Source organism: Olea europaea, chromosome 12 (genome assembly GCF_002742605.1).
Source record: "Olea europaea var. sylvestris chromosome 12, O_europaea_v1, whole genome shotgun sequence".
NCBI lineage: Eukaryota > Viridiplantae > Streptophyta > Magnoliopsida > Lamiales > Oleaceae > Olea > Olea europaea.
In genome coordinates, this window is record NC_036248.1 from 21977533 (window position 1) to 21995231 (window position 17699).

General features: G+C 35.7%; 1 protein-coding gene across 1 annotated transcript; it reads right to left on the reverse strand.

The window, feature by feature from the left end:
* Positions 1-14281: 14281 nt before the first annotated feature.
* Positions 14282-16924, reverse strand: LOC111406082 (L-idonate 5-dehydrogenase-like). Its single transcript, XM_023035278.1, has 6 exons — positions 16837-16924; positions 16468-16535; positions 15996-16232; positions 15215-15505; positions 14935-15122; positions 14282-14778 (listed from the first exon to the last, which is right to left on the reverse strand). Exons 1-6 carry the CDS (start codon positions 16922-16924, stop codon positions 14586-14588), a joined length of 1065 nt encoding a protein of 354 aa, XP_022891046.1. The 3' UTR covers positions 14282-14585.
* Positions 16925-17699: the final 775 nt, after the last annotated feature.

The following is a 17699-nucleotide window of genomic DNA, read 5'->3' on the forward strand; positions in this document are numbered from 1 at the left end:
TGCTTTCGAAACGATAGATGGTCTTTATGAATGGCTGGTCATGCCTTTTGAACTAAACAACGCTCCAAGTACCTTTATGTAGATAATGACGCAAACTCTTCGTCCATTCATGGGTAAATTCCTCATCGTCTACTTTAATGATAATTTCGTCTATAGTAAGACTAAAGAACAACACTGAGACCATCTAACAAAGGTTTGTTTTACCCTATGGGCAACAAATCTGTATCCTAATGTCAAGAAATGCTATTTCTTCATCGATAGAGTCATTTTCCTTAGATTCATCGTATCCTCAACAGAGGTATCTACTGTCCCTGCCAAGATTTAGGTGATTGTTGTTGGCCTGAACATAAGACTATTCATGACGTAAGGAGCTTTCACGATTTATCTACATTTTACCATCTCTTTATCAAGGGATTTAGCACCATCATGGTGCCTATTACAGAGTGCATGAGGAAATGGGAGTTTCATTGGACCCAAGAGGTGGCTAGGGCTTTTAAACTAATCAAGAAGTGAATGATTGAAGCCCCTGTCATGCAATTTTTGAACTTTTTCAAAGTCTTTGAGGTCGAGGATGATGCCTCTTAGGTAGGAATAGGTAGAATCCTTAGTCAGGAACACCATCCTATTGCTTATTTCAGTGAGAAGTTAAATGATGCCAAGCAACGGTACTTAACTTATGATAAGGAATTGTATGCAGTTGTACAGGCATTGCTATTGGCGCCATTACTTGCTGACTCAAGAGTTCGTTCTTTATTCATATCATGAGGCCCTCCGTCATTTAAGCTCTCATAAGAGGTTGAATTCTAGGCATGGTCACTAGATTGAAATTTGCAGGCCTATTCTTTTGTTAGGGTGTGGAGAATCAAGTGGCTGATGCTTTAATCGTCATGTCTCCCTTTTGTCGATCATGAACGCCAAAGTCATAGGTTTCAAAATACTTAAGAAAATTATGAGACATGTCTTAATTTTAAGGCTATCTTTCTTCATATGTAAAGTGGACAATCCGACACCGTGAATGATTTTCGTTTTGAGGAGGGTTACCTTTTTAGAGCCAATAAATTGTGCATCCCTTGAACTTCAGTGTGGAATTTCATAGTGTGAAAAATTCATACAGAAGACTTAGCTGGTCACTTTGGATGCGATAAGACCATAGAAAAAGTTGAATGTCAAATTTTATTGACCTAGTTTGAAGAAATATGTGGCTAAGATAGTTAGCACATATAATACTTGTCAGTTGTCCAAACAGAAGAGAGAAAACATTAGTCTATACACACCTCTTCCCGTCCCTAGTTGCCCATGACAAGATGTTAGTATGGATTTTGTGTTCGAACTTCCACACACCCTAAAAAGACGTGATTCTATTTTTTTTGGTCATCGATCGTTTCTCGTAAATGATCTATTTTATCCTTTGTAACAAGACTTCAAATGCGTCCAAGGTTGCCACGTTGTACTTTAATGAAATTGTCAAGCTGTAAGGACTTTTTAAGACTATTGTGTCAGATAAGGATGTTCGTTTCACTAGCCATTTTTGGAGAACCTTGTGGCAAAAGATTGTACCAAGTTGAAATTTTCTACGGCCTACCACCCTCAGACTGACTGTCAAACGGAAGTGGTTAACCACAGTCTTAATAATCTGTTAAGATGTCTGGTCTGGGAAAATCTTAGAAATTAGGATTTGATTCTTCCTATAACTCAAATTGCATATAACAGTTTCATGAATCGATCATTAAGTATGAGTTCATTCGAAGTTGTTCATGGGTATAAGCCTAGGAAGCCATTAGATCTCATTCCGATGTCCCTATATGCCAAAGAGCTTGAGGGAAGAGCGACCTTGTTCTGCGGAAGAAGAAACAATGTAGAAGAAAATCCCATGACAAATAGCTAAAATAATGCTAAGAAACCACATTCGAGAAATCATATTTCAACAACTGTTAACAAAAATAAGAGATCTAATTTGTTAAACCCCTTTTTTTGGCACAGAAATAGTGCTTAAACTAATCTTCTTTTCATCTGAAAAAAGGAACAAAAAATCAACAATTAAAACATTCCTTTCGGCAAAAAATTTCTCAAAAATTTCTTAGGAATACATAGAACTCTAGTACTCTACCCAAATAATTTAAAATATATGAGCAATTTCATGTAAAGACTCAGTATCCATAAGAAGAGTAGGCTGAAATAAAGGCTAATATGTCATATACAACAACCCTTTGAATTTGTGTGAATCTTCTCAATGCTAGCTATTGAAATTCGTTAAGTCGTTAATAGTGACATAACCTTGCTAGTTAATGCTTTCATTAAATCATTCTGAGACTACTATTATGAGAAAAAAGAGGGAGAAAAACTAAAGCATTATAAGACATTAAATGGTTGTTTTATATGAAGTGAATATATTAATTAAATTGGTATATTTTTATTATTTACCTCGCATGCAAAACTAGTGAAAGTGAAGAAGATTGCACATCCAATTGTGTTCATCTCTCTTACAAAAAACTAATTACATCCAATTCTTTTTGCTATAAAAACCCATATGAATGAGTTGTGAGGATTGAATAATTGAGATTAAAGAGGTGTGCGATGTTGCTATAGTTGATAAAAGTTGGTGGATCTCATGAAATATAAGGTGAAAGGGTGGATAAAAGTTTTGAGCTAGGTTAACTCAAAAAATGTATAATACTTTTAAAGCTAGCAGTCGAGTTCTATGTTCAAAAATCAGCAGGACTTTCCTTCTTTTTGGATATTTTGAGTGTGTTTAAGAAGTCAATTTTCATGAAAGAAAGAAAAATTGAGATTTCAACATTCTTCATGTCAAAGGTTATTCTTGATTGGAGACATTCTTTCAATTTTCAAGAGCCCCCATTCCATATGGTCTTTCAATCTAATGTGCGATAATCTTTCATCCTTTTGGATTTTTTATAGTTAAAGTTAGAATCCCTTTTTTCATTGATAAGAGTTTATTTATAGACGATTTTGAGTGTGTCGATTCGGACCATAAAACAATGATTAAAGATTACATAAAATGAATTGGATGCAATTTGAGGTCAAAGGAATGAAATATAGTTAAAGTATTTTCACAATTCAATTTTTAGCCGAAAAAGTTATGCTCTGGATTAAGACCCATTTTTCGGATATTAAATGTTCGAATTGGAGAATTCTATACTGCAAAAGAATTGTAGCAATTTGAGTTAGCTTTCCAACACACTTTATATTACCTGAATCGGATACCAAGAGAGAAAGTTATAACCAAAATACCAAAGGGCACTAAAAAACGAAGTGACGCAAACTGATGTTCCCACATGGGCTATTATGGCGCGCACAAGACAATAATTTTCTTGATCCGAGAACAATTCAGCATGCTTGCTTGCACGCGCATGGTAGATATATGTGTGCATGTGCCTGGGCTAAATTCTTTGCTGACGAGCCAATTTTATTTTTTTATTCAAGCTCTTATTAGTAATTTTGGGACAATTTATTGACCTAAATTCGACCTTTATAAATACAGAACTCGGGAGAAACATTGAGGTTTCTCTCTCTCACCTCTCAAATCACTTCCATATCATAGAATCATCCAAGAACGAGGGGCAAATTTATCATAAGTTGGAGAGGAGAACAAATCTAACATATAAATTGAATTAAGAAATATCAAGAACTTGAAGAATCAAAGCTCGGGGTTCAATAACATGAACAATAATTAAACCGTGACATCTTTTTCTTGAATTTATAAATTTTTGATGATACTATTCCATTCTTCTTGTTGTTTTATCATTATGTTCATTTAGATTTTTTGAAGTGAATAATGATGAACCATATTGTTCGTTTATTTTAATTCAAACTAATAGTTTAGTAATTCTTTTTTTCTAGAGTAATCTTGCATTCCCATTGCATTAATTAATTGTGTGGCCATTAATTTGATAATTAATTGCTTTTTGTTGGGTTGAGAGACTCACAATAAATTAGAAAGTAGTAAAATTAGCATATGTGTAATAGATTTTGAAATAGCATTTATCACGTGTGCCACCATATAGATTTGGTTCGTGTCTATGATATATTTAATTTGTACTAGAAAAGAAAATTATATATCATAGATTTATCGATTGTTAAGATCGCATGAACGAAACTAGATTACAAATCAAGAGTTAAAATAGACAGTAATTAGTATATTCGAAATCCAATTTAATCATGCATAATATGATAAAAACCAAACTTTTCATATTTCTTAGAGTAATTTAGCATAAATAAAATCAAACTCTCTTTTGTTTCCATATATAACTAATAAATTTGAATTGAAATTTACTCCCTGTGAAATGATAACTCTCAACTCATTTAATATATTACTTGTTAATGATTCGCATGCTTGAGGAATTTTACCAAATAAGTTTTTGACAATGTTGTCGGGGAATAAAGCATTTAGTTTGAGTTTATTAGTTTACATATGATTCGAATTTTATTTATTTATTTATTTATTTTGTTTTGGTAGTTTTGGTTATCCACCCTGATTTTTCTTGTGTTTCGTATTATTCTAGGAACAATTCAACAGTGCAGGCATGATTTTGACAATAGCAAGGGTAACAAAATAGTTATAATAATTCAGCACGACGTGGATGGTGGGGATATGTTTGCAAAAGACACAAATTGTGAGCTATGTGATGGGTTGTATTATACTGGACAATGCTTATATACATGCACTAATCCCTTTACGTTTAAGTTCTATGGTTTAAACAGTATTTAAAATGTCGAGAACTAGCAATTGACAAATTTGATGAAGGTTTCATGGTTGAGCACAAGTATATATCTATACATGGGGACGATGACATCATATTTAGGAGAGTTGGTCCTTCCCTGTTGAATGAGGAAGCACTTGCAAAATATTATAATATACTTTCATGTTGGATGAAAGCAAAATACGAGTAAAAGATTCCCCATTCTAGAGAGAATTCAAAAATCCACTTGAAGAGGTTGAAAGTAAAGAATTGCAACTATCGTTAGATTGTGAATCAACCATTCTGAGGTTGTAAGGGATATCCTACTTGAAAGTGGGTCTACATAGCCTTTGCCCAATTCCTCACATTCATTGACCATTTCCTTATCCATTATGATGTCTTTTGTCATTGTTTTTAGACTTATGCACTCAATGATGTCATGGTTACTGAAATGATGGTATGTTTATTACTTCGCTGGGAACAAGGATCTCACCTTGCTTAAGTACTGTTGTGACTTTCATGTAGTCTTTTAGGGTTCAAAAAATTTACCTCAATACTATGATAGTTATGTCACAGTTGATAAGGTCTTAGGATCCTCTAGCTTGGCTTCAGAGGCTTTTCTCTATCCGTATGGTTGTACCTGTACTGTGCATCTACTAGCTTTATCATTTTTGAATCGTAGATCTCTTCTTTGATCTAGCCTACTAATTCATAATACAATGTGGGTGTTTGGTTACAAATGTCTCTTCATAAAGGAATCATCCAGTCCAAATCAAACCTCATAGCTTGAAAAGTTGTACATGTAGAATTTACCAATTATAGTTCCTCCAGGGAGTAATATAGAAACCTTGGCAGGCACGAATCCAGCACTCGTGGCAGGGTGTGATGGATCTGTCAGGAGATTTTTTTTTCTTGTTAGCTGTAGATTAAACTTTTACCTTATATTATTAGCAATTCATTTATTTTTAAGTATCTCTTGCAGCTCAATTGGTTAGAGCTTGCAAGTACATGTTTGAAGTCTCGATTTTGAATCTCTTACTAAGATAATTAGTTGTGTATTATTCTTTTTCTACAATTGTTACGAAAATTCAATAAGGATGTGGGAGAAAGGGGATTCGAACATGTGACCTCTTATAAGGATTGTTATAAACTCAACCACTATGGTTTTTCTTGAATTGTGTTATTAAATTGCCAATATAATATTTGTTAGGTTTTAACTGTTTTTATGTAAGTAAAATCCACGCCCTTCCTTTGAATTATACAAAACTTGGCAACAATATCATTTGGTGAGTCCTATTTTTTTCTTATAACAGAATTATATATGTTCAATTTGAACAAAATAATTGTTATATTTAAACTTTAGGCCTTGTTCAATTCTCATTTTTTTCTACATTTTTCTCTCTTTTTTTCATTCATACATTCTTTAATAATATAATATTACATGCGAATTCAAAGTTTTTATTTATTTTTAGCCACACATTCTCCATCAAATCAATATTGCAAAATGCATTTTTTGCAAAAAAATGGGTATCAAACGGACTCTTAATTTTATTGCGGTCGATGGTAGCTGGTCAACTGAAATTTTATATTTGGCTTCCTCCTAATAAGTTCATTTGGTGTTGTATTTCCGAACGAAGTTAATGGGATTACCTTCCTTGAAAATTTTCTATATTTACGACATTGGAAATTTGCTAAGACCTTCCATAGCTTTGATCGCCTCGGAGAAAGGTGTATACTCGTCGCTGCCATTCATCTCATTTGACTAAACCTGCTTGCTCCCCGTTCCTTCTATGGGATCAAATGGAGAAGCCTAGTCCTCATATTTGATAGACAAGCTAGCTTCCTATTCTCTAACTCTTTCACCAGAAACTTTCGGGGCCTCATCCTAAAGGGCATCAAAGCCTTCTAGCCTATTGAAGACATTAGCTGACCTCGAATTTCACTCATGATGGGATGCTTTCATGCTCAAGAGTGGCGAGTCAATATGAGTGTCAAATGTTTGTTGAAAGAAGTATGATGTGTTTCTCTTTGTGTTGAGCCTTTAGCTTTACTCTTGCCTACATCATCTTAGAGAGTGAAATTGCTTGTCCTTAGTACATCAAGAATTGTCTTAGGCAATGTTCTTCTCAAGAAGACATTGAATGTTGGCAACCATATCGACTATAGTTTGTGTTGGGTTTTGATACCCAATAACTCATCGGGCTATGATGTAAAACCAGTTTTAATTATCAGTCGGCTTGGACCAAATGGCTTAACAAAATGTCAACTCCACTATTAGAATGACCCAACCCTAAATTGTATGGACTACTAGAAGTGACCTAATTTAATAGTGTCGCTCCTGGCCCGTTTCTCCTTTACTTGGAGGGCTTTATGTTGTTACCCATTTTGGAGCCCATTGACTTGAGTGTTGGGCCTTTTGGGCCGTGACTTTAACCTATACGCAACTTACCATATTTGGACTCCTTACTTGGGCTATATACTTGCTTCTTCTCACAGCCTCCAAACAACCTGTAAGAAAAAAAGAGAAAACTGCAGCCTCTGCTCTTTCTTCCCATTTTCTCTGTGATTCTATTCGATTGCTTTTCACCTGTGATACCTTTCTAGTCTTTCCCTGTGTGGAATAGTACATTTTGGTGAGTTCTTTGTGGGCAAGTAAAGCAACCGTGAAGGGGAGAAACCATTTGGGTCGATTGAGTTTGAGTTCGATTGTAGTGTTGACATTGGTGGTTAAACTGAGCCCGGAAACACCTTGGAATTGCTGGGATTTCACCCCTACAACTGGTATCAAAGCGCTGTGGTGAAAATTCGGCCAAAAATCGACTAGAAAGTCGGTAGAAAATAGAAAAATCGGACTGCCCAGTTTCTTGCACAAAAATCGAACCTGAAAACGTGATTTCCTGTCAATCCAAAAGTCTATTGGTGAAATGGAGACCGGGGTTGAGACGTGCAGGTGAAGGCGTTGCTAGGTGTGCGGCGCGTGATCCTGGGAGTGGCGTGTGGCAACTCGGGCGGTGGCTCGTGGCCGAGATTCTGGAGAAGTTGTCTTTAGGCAGTTTGTTCCTCTCATTATTTCTAAGATTTTTTGTGTTGGAAGTTTTTGTTTCGGGTTACGTAGAAAAAGTTGGACGATTTTACCCTTGGTGGATCAATGGTCGAAATTGCCACATATTTACTGAATTTTACTTTAGGCCAAAATTGCAACCCTAAAGCAGTAAATTCACATCTCTCGTAATTTACGAACTCAAACAAGTCCGCTCTGGTAAATTGGTTGAAACTTTACATTATCACACTAGTAGATCATCGTATGGGATGATCAATAGGATTGGGGGTTGTCATTACTTGGCAACCATTGCTTGTACTAGAAATTAGGATTACTTGCTCTTAATTTTTTGATCGAGTACTAATTTTTGGATAAATTAGCGTATTGTGCTTTGTGCTAAAATTGTCATGAAATTTCGTTTGGTTGGATATATCTATTTTGTTTCATCGTAAATTTCGATGTGTTGTTACTTCCATTAGAATACCTAGACCTTACCCATTCAAATGTTCCTTTGATCTAAGACCGTGAGTCTTACGGAACCCTGAGAATCTAGAATGATGTACATTGCGGCCGTAGGATTACTTTGCGTGATATTTGCCCATTTTATTGCTTCATTTTTTCCCAAAATGTCTTCGCATTTCGAAGTTGGTATTTTCAATGGAAAAGGTAATTTTTCAATCTGGCAACAAAAAATGAAAGTTATTTTGATCCAACAAAAGGTTTCAAAAGCCAATGAAGGTAATTTTCTAGCTAATTTTTCAAAAGAACAAAAAGAAGAAGCCGATGAGCTTGCTTACACCTCAATCATTTTACACATGTCTGACGCTATTTTGAGAAAAGTAGGAAAATTGAAAACTACAAAAGATCTTTGGAAAAAGTTGGAAGATCTGTATTTGCTTAAATCCACTCCCAATAAACTTTATCTTCTTGAGCGTTTCTTCAATTTTAAAATGGATCCTTCAAATGATCTTGATGACAATCTGGACATTTTCAATAAAATTGTCCAAGATATTGTTAACTGTAAAGAAACTGTGTGTGAAATACACAAGGCTATAATCTTGCTTAATTCTATGCCTGACACCTATAAGGAAGTTAAGAATGCAATTAAGTACGGTAGGGACACTTTAATGTCAGAAATTGTCATAGACTCACTTAGGAGTAAGGAGATGTAAATTAAGGCTGAAAATGAAGATAAGAGAAGTGGTGAGTTACACATGATAAGGAGTAGAATGAAACTTAAGCAAATGAATTTGGGTAGAGCTCAAAATAGTTGTGATTCAAGTAGTGACTCGAGTGATGAAGGTAGTAAGAAAAAGAGCAAGAAATGGGACAAGTCTAGTGGTAAACGGTGTTACAGCTGCGGTAAGTCTGGACACTTTATTAAGGATTGTCCCAAGAAAAAGAATAAACAGAAGGGATATGTAAGAGGTGAAATGAATGTGGTTAAGGGATCGAGTTATGACCCAGTGAGGTTTATTAAGTGTAAACCTAGTCACTACATATGCATCTGTGTGTCATCATTTTTTGCATGTGTATGATTGTCTAAATTTTGTTGCATAATTATCTGCAACATCTCAATGTGTTTGATATGTCCATTTGCATGAATTTGAGACATTAGGATTACTTGTTGTAATTGCTTGCATGCATAATGGGTTATGATACATTAGCAGTGTGTTGTGTGCTTTTTGGTAAGGTGGAGTATAGATGCCTAGGGGTACATGATGTTTTGTACCGGGGAATGTAGAGTGTGACATTTGGATCACGAGTGGAGATGTGATCAAATGTGTAGAATCATTTATCTATGAAAGAGATCCTGTACAGGTGGAGTGAGAGAGAGACACTTCTATCACTTTTGTAAGGTGGAGTCCCACTATCCATGGAGGTTGGGAGAAGTGATGTGGTGATAGAGGATTATCTCGAGAATTTAGGATCTATAGTGACTTGCCAATTAGACATAAGCTGAGAGATTAGTTTAGTGAGTATGGTGGACGATGAGAGGAGATATGTGTTCTCAAGATGGGAGTAACACGGAGTAGGATAGGATAGGTGTAGTGAGATCTTTCGTGAGGTCATTTATGCATGTGTTGCATATGTGTTTGACCGTGTGTTGATTAACTTGATGTTAATCGATGGTTCTGTGTGAACGTGAATTTGAAAAGATCTGTGTGAGGTATCCTAGATAATATCTTTATCGCATGATTAGTTATTCACTATAAGTACTATCTGGGTATTCTTGACCTTAGTCCTGGTGAGTATACGGAGTAGATATGGTATGTGTTTCAGGTTGGAAACACGAGGTAAGGTCTATGAGCCCAATTTTATTGGATTACCTTAATTTTGGAAGTATAAACTCCATGTTTTGATTGCTTGCAGGTTATTGGGCATCAAGGTGAAGATTGTTAGGTTTTGATACCCAATAACTCGTCGGGCTATGATGTAAAACCGATTTTAATTATCAATCGGCTTGGACTAAATAGCTGAACGAAATGTCAATGCCACTATTAGAACGACCCAACCCCAAATTGTATGGACCACTAGAAGTGACCTAATTTAATAGTGTCGCTCGTGGCCCATTTCACCTTTACTTGGAGGGCTTTATGTTGTTACCTATTTTGGAACCCATTGACTTGAGTGTTGGGCCTTTTGGGCCGTGACTTTAACCTATACCTAACTCACCATATTTGGACTCCTTACTTTGGCTATATACTTGCTTCTTCTCACAGCTTCCAAACAACCCGTAAGAAAAAAAGATAGAACTGTAGCCTCTGCTCTTCTTCCCATTTTCTCTGTGATTCTATTTGGTCTCTTTTCACCTGTGATACCTTTGTAGTCGTTTCCTGTGTGGAATAGTACATCTTGGCGAGTTCTTTGTGGGCAAGTAAAGCAACCGTGAAGGGAAGAAACCGTTTGGGTCGATTGGATTTGAGTTCGATTGTGGTGTTGACATTGGTGGTTAAACTAAGCCTAGAAATACCTTGGAATTGCTAGGATTTCACCCCTACAGTTTGAGTTACCCTAGCCACCATTTTTATTACTTTCAATTTCATTGCTTGTGAGTGCTTCCTACTAAAAGCACACGGCTTTCATTCTTGCTCCTATTTGGATTCTCATTATTGTTTGATCCGTTCTGGCTCATTTTTCTTGGTTTTACTTGTTCTTTACCTGTTTTATTCTCGTGATTTTGGTAGGTATTCCTAAGGACAATGTCAAATTGTTGACTCAAAAACCAGACACGGATTTGGGGGGTTGTAGCCCCCCACTCAGGCCCAATAACATTTTTTAAGGTGTTTATTTATTTATTTTTTTGGGTAAAAAACCAATTTTTTATGTGTAAATTTTTTTTCCTGCGTAGTAGCCCGATTTGAAATTTTTTAGTCCGATCTTGAATCCAATCCTAAATCCGTTCTTGTCAAAAACTGAATTATACTTTTTCAAAGCCAACGATAGAGTTTTTTGCTTAGGATTTCGAAGGATTTGACCTCTTTTGGGATTTTGATGTGTTTAGAAGCCAATTTTCATAATAAAAAGATAAATATAGATTTCACATTCTTTCTATCGGGGGTTGTTTCTCGACGAAAGATATTCTTTTAATTTTCGAGTGGTCCAAAACCATATGTCCTTTTAATTCGAGACAATATTTTAAGTGAAATAATCTTTTAATATTTAGGATTTTTATTGTGAAAGTCAGTATCCTTTGAATTTTGCAATGGTCTATTTTTAAAAGATTTATGAGGCGTTTTAGTTATTTTGTGAGTTGGCATTCTTTCATCATTATGTTGGAAGTCATATGTGACTCACATAGTTAAAGCTTATGGATGCTTCTACTTTTATGACACTTTCCCAGATTTCCGTTGTTTGCATGCAAGGGTTTAGTCCACTGAATTTCAGGTTGATTTTGTCAAATTTTTATCCTTAATCATGTTGTTGGCCAAGACCAACAATCATTCTTTTGGCCAAATGCTGAGGTTTGGTATATTTCCTTGCTTAGCGGGGCATCAACTGTTGATGTCCAAAAGATCTCGACGGTCAAGTGTATTATTACATTCGTCCTATAATACGTGGGCACGTAATGGGAACCTGTCCAAGGTGATGTGGCATTCTGATGTAATTACTTCATTACATAACATGTCAATGAAATGTGACTAGAAATGAAGTTTGATCAACCTTTTATTAAACAAGCCTTAAAGTACTTCATTGCTCGTTCATATGGTGGTCGCCGACACATTTAGTGTGCACTATTGAATTGAACAAATGACAAAATTTAAGTTTTTGTTGTTTTCAATAATTTTTAAAAATTTTTTTTTTTTTTTTTTTTTTTTTTTTATAAAAAAAAAAAAAAAAAAAAAGATCAAATATGTACTTGCAAAGTTGATAAAAATTCTAAATTTCATTAAATGTGTGGATTAAATAAAATAATAATAATAAAAAAATAAAAGCATTCTATTGAGGCCATCTATCTAGAAAGGGCATAATAATTAATATATATCTAACCAATAAAATTCATAATAATTAATTTACATACTATATAGTCCATCTGACAAAAAATGTCATAATAATTAAAATAATGCTACTTGTATATAATGGAGTTACATAATGATTTACATACAAATGAAGTGTAAAAAAGAGATTTGGGATTATTTTTATTTTATTGAAAAAATTTCGACTCAATCATATTTCTTTACATCATGTGCATGTAAATCATTATATATATATATATATATATATATATATATATATATACAAGTTTTCTCACCCACGATGACGGTGGCTGCAAGGTATGACAAAAGAAAGAAAAAAGAATGGAGGCTCAGCTCACCAGCACATGGTTGCACTCTCTCTCTTCTCTCACGCACAACTGCCCTCTCTCCCCTCGCAAAAACCCGCACAGGGCTGTTTCAAAAAGGTCGAATATATGGATGCATTAGGTTACTCAATTTGGGCCTAATTTATCCATTTAAAAGGGCCAAATATATATCTCACCAAATGGGCCAAGTTAATGGACCAACAAAAATCCAAAGCCACACACTAATCAAACTACTGATCCAACACCAACTTGAGTCCTCTAAAAGTATCGATCGTATTCGAGTCGAACCAAGTTTATGACGTCGATAAATTATTGATTAATTATTTTAAATCATTGCTTGAATTTATTAGGTATCAAAACCCAACAACTAGTCCATGTGAGGCATTGTGTTTGTCCTACCACTCCGCTAATCTGGCAGCTAACCTAGTCCCACAAAGAGAGGTGTGCACAAGAGTTCTTCAACCATGATTCCCACGTATTGTATGGCCAAGTGGTTGACCCTGGACAACACCATTTTTTGTCGTGCTTATGCTGAGAAAATGAGAATGGTCATGGAATAGCTAGTGCAGATGGGCTAGACGACTTCTCAACTTTACCCATCTTGGATGACATCATCTCCTCGGATGGTCGAAGGAGTATAATTTCATGAATGCAAGTCGTCTTTTGGCTAGTGTCTAATGCCAAACGACCTTGCTATGTAGGAGTGGGACCTCATCATTTATGTTGCCTTCATTGTAAAGTTTGTCATCATCAAGCTACTTGGAGTTTGACAAGGCCACACACTAATCAAACCACCAATCCAACTCCAACTTGGGCCCTCCAAAAGTGTCGATCATATCCGAGTCGAGTCAAGTCTATATTGTCAATAAATTATCGATCAACTATTTTAAATCATCGTCCGAATTTATTAGGTATCAAAACCCAACAACTAATTTATGTGAGGGGCTGTGTTTGTCCTGTCACACCGCTAATCTGGCAACTCGACTAGTCTCATAAAGAGGCGTGCACAAGAGTTCTTCAACCATGATTCCCACATGTTGTATGGCTAAGTGGTCAACCCAAGACAACACCATTCGTTGTCGTGCTTGTCCTGAGCAGATGAGAATGGTCATGGAATAGCTTGTGAAGATGGGCTACCCGCTTCTCAACTTTACCCATCCTGGATGACATCATATCCTCAGATGGCCGGAGAAGTATAATTTCATAAATGCGAGTCGTCTTTTTGGCTAGTGTCTAATGCCAAACGACTTTGCCAAATATGTGTGAGTGAGACCTCGTCATTTATGTCATCTTCATTGTAAAGTTCATCATCATCAAGTTACTTGGGAGTTTGACAAGTATTCTCAGCTCAGTTATACTTGTACCTCATGGTAGTAAGATGATGAGAATTATATGATTTTAAAATAAGTTGAGATGGCAAGGTGGCCCTCTCCATCCCCGGATTTTACTGAAAATTTTGTAAAAGGAACGAGAGTTAAAATATCTCCAATTACCACTATATTTACATATTTATTTTTATAATATTATTTTACTACTTATTTTGTACAAATTAAATTTTAAAATATTAAAATAATAAAAAATAAGATCCGAAACAAGACAAGGACCACATTCCACTTCCCACATCCCCGCCACGATTTCCCAGCAGGGTACTACGTATATTACGATCCCAGAAATGTTTCTTTAACTAATTCAAGAGAACAGTGGAGCTGATATTTGCAATCAAACGAGCAAATGTTTAGCTGAGCTTTAAAAAATAAATAAAGGTTAATTTTAAGCAAGTTTTTATCATCAAACATGTATTTAGACTTTAGGCATGATCATCTAATACAAACAGTTGACAAAATTTACATAAATTTTTTGCAGAAATCCAAAGAAATAAACTTTGGCTTTAGGCTTTTTCCCCCCCGATTCCATTGGCAATCTTGGCTGTTCTTATCTCTTGGTAGAGCTCACGAGGATTGAGAACGTTGTCAGTTTACTGCTAGCTTACAATACCACGTCAATCAAGCCGACTTGTCACGGGGATGCAATGTTTGTGATATGTCTACAAGTTAAACATGACCTTAATGGCATTACCACCCTGAGAACTGATCTCAAAGGCCTCTTCAACCCCCTGCTGTGTAAAACTAAACCTGTGGGTTATCAGAGGCTTGACATCTATTTTCCCAGCCCGGAGAAATTCAATACAGAGTGGCCATGTATTCCGATACCTAAATATCCCTATAACATCAATCTCCCTGACACACAACAGGCAATAGCTGTTATTGGATACATAAAAATATAAAAAGGCAACTCTTGTGGCGTGTTTGGTAAAGTAGATTGGTAAGTATTATGAAAGAAAATAAAGTTAAAATGTTGTATATGTACTGTTTAGTACTATCAGTATGGCATACCTTGCGGCGGCTGGAGTAAGAGGGAGGTTCATCTCACTCTGCCCCAATCCGACCAGGCATACTTTACCACCCGCACGAGTTGCATCCAAAGCCATTGTCATAGTCTTGTCGAAACCAACACAATCAAAGCTCACATCTGCACCAGCACCGATTGCATTCTGTATCTTCACCACTTCCTCTCGAACATCCTATAAATCAGAGCACTCGAAGAAGCTTCATTATTCGGCTATCAGTTCCTAAGATTCAAACAGTTAATGATATTTGCACAGATAATAAAAACCTGAATATTTTTCGAAACTTGAATGGTCTGATCAGCGCCAAGGTCTTTTGCGAATGATAAACGGCGTTCATCAATGTCAACAATAACTATTCTGGGAGCTCCAAAAGCACGAGCAGCCAGCATACTTACGAGGCCTATCGGTCCGGCTCCCACAATCAATGCTTTGGTTTCAGGACAGATGCCTGCACGTCTACATGCATGGACGCCAACACTAAGAGGTTCACACATGGCCCCTTCTTCCAAGCTTACGTTATCAGGTAACTTGAAACACAGATTTGCAGGATGCACCACCTGTTTTCGACAGAAAAACAGTTAGCATAGTTTATAGTTTCTGCCACAACTTGCATGTTGTCTGTTGAAAATGAACTTTAAATAGATAAATATGTCTTCTCAGTAACAGCTCAAGCTTCTTGATGATGTGATTCAAGGTGGTATCTGAACAAATGTACTGATTTCAAGTCCTGTAGCCACCTTTTTATGAAAAACTCTGCACGTTTCATATATATAATGAAGACAACCTTTAAATAGGTAAATGCATCCGTCTTAACAGCTTAAGCTTTTATACAAGACAGTTCAAATTTTTGCATATAATAGTCGATGCAAATCATAGTGAAAAGACGATCCAAGTAAAGTATGTCACTCCAAGTCTTACCCCAGATATAATTAAAGCTAACAGTCACTTGGTGAGCAATAAAATGAAAACCAAATCTGATATTTCCATTTTGTATCAATTTAACTCGAAAACTGTAATGAATTTGAAAAGGGTACATTGTTCTGTTACCAGATTGGCAAGAGAACCATTAGTTGGAGGAGAGCCAAAGAACTTCATATCCGGGCATAGATTGTATCTACCATTCTTGCAAAGACAGCATTTTCTGCAACTTATACCAGGCTCCAAGGCTACACGATCACCCACTGCCAGTGACTTCACTTGACTCCCAATTTCTTCTATGATACCGGCACACTCGTGCCCCATCACCATAGGCTTCTTAACCACGAAATTTGCAACTCTCATATTCTGGTTGCCCATAAGTGAAACAAAAATCATCATTTACAAAATAATTTACAACAAACTCAAAATGGGATGTTTGGTAATGTGGATTGGACAGTATTGGACAATACTAAATAAGAAAATAAAAGCTAAACTCTTGTCTATTTTACTCCAACTACAATACTATCAAATAATAGACCAAACACGCCGTGTTTGTTCAAGGATTAGCTAGTAGAAGTAGCAGAATTTTGAACAGAATTACCTTGAAATGGTGTACATCACTTCCACAAATGCCAACAGCCTTCATCCGGACTTTAACATCACGGGGACCTAAAATCAACAACATATAAAATTACTTCAAATTTTCACTAAAAAAATTGGGTAATATCTCATTTAATTATATGGGTATCATCAACAACAAACAAGCTCTCCTTCCCAATAAATTTAGAGTTGGCAAGATGAATACTTTTTCGGCAATCCATTCCGTTTATTTCATTTTCACAAGTTCAGATCAAATTGATTCCTCAAGATGAAGGAAACTTTCAAATACTTTAAATTACTTCGCCTAAACCCAATTCAGAAGAGGCCACTGAATTTGAAAAATCAAGAAGCAATAAAAACTGGTACGTACCAAGAGGAGACAGAGTGTAGGGTTGTATTTTAAGTGTTCTGACACCAAGAAGCCATACTGCCAGGTTCTCTTCTGATTCTTCTCCCATGGTTTCTTCTCTCTTTGTTAACTTTTTAGTGGTGATCAGAGGGGTGAATCACTATTTATCCTAATCAATTCCTCTCGTGGGCCAATTTCCATCTTTCTTTCTCTCTCCTCTTCTTTTTCTTTTTTTATTTTTTCCTTTCCCATTTGTCTGCCGCTGTTGGCCATTTTACATTTCACAACCACTGCAATAAATTTATTTCATTTTGAAACCAATAAGCCGCATATAAAATATATGCATACAGTTCGTCTTGAATTATTATTATTATTATTATTATTATTATTATTATTATTATTATTATTATTATTTTGGAAGGATATCTGGCTTTAAAAATGTGCAAGTTGACTTCTTTTTAGTATTTTTCAAGAGGGTCGATATTATGTTGTCGAGACTCGAGAAAAGCTAATTCTTAGAAGAAATAGAGTCAATCATGCTATTGATCTCTTTGCGCTTCTACACTCGACACCGATCAAAGGCACTATGCTCGTAGAAATTCTCAAATGTTCAAGATGTGTTTAAAGAATTAAATTAGTTGCCACAGATTTTTCTACACAATTGAAGGAAGAAAACAGGGATTGTTTTATCCAATGAAGCTGACAAAATGAATTGATCCTAACACAAAATAGAAATCACAACATCCGTTTGTCCAGTCAAGGTTTGGAGACATTGCAAAGTTTCAAGACTTCATAGCTCGGCATAGAGCCTCTATTTGGGGCACATTATTTGTTTCATTAAAATAAGAATTCTAATCGTTGCACACACAGTTGGACCCCTCACA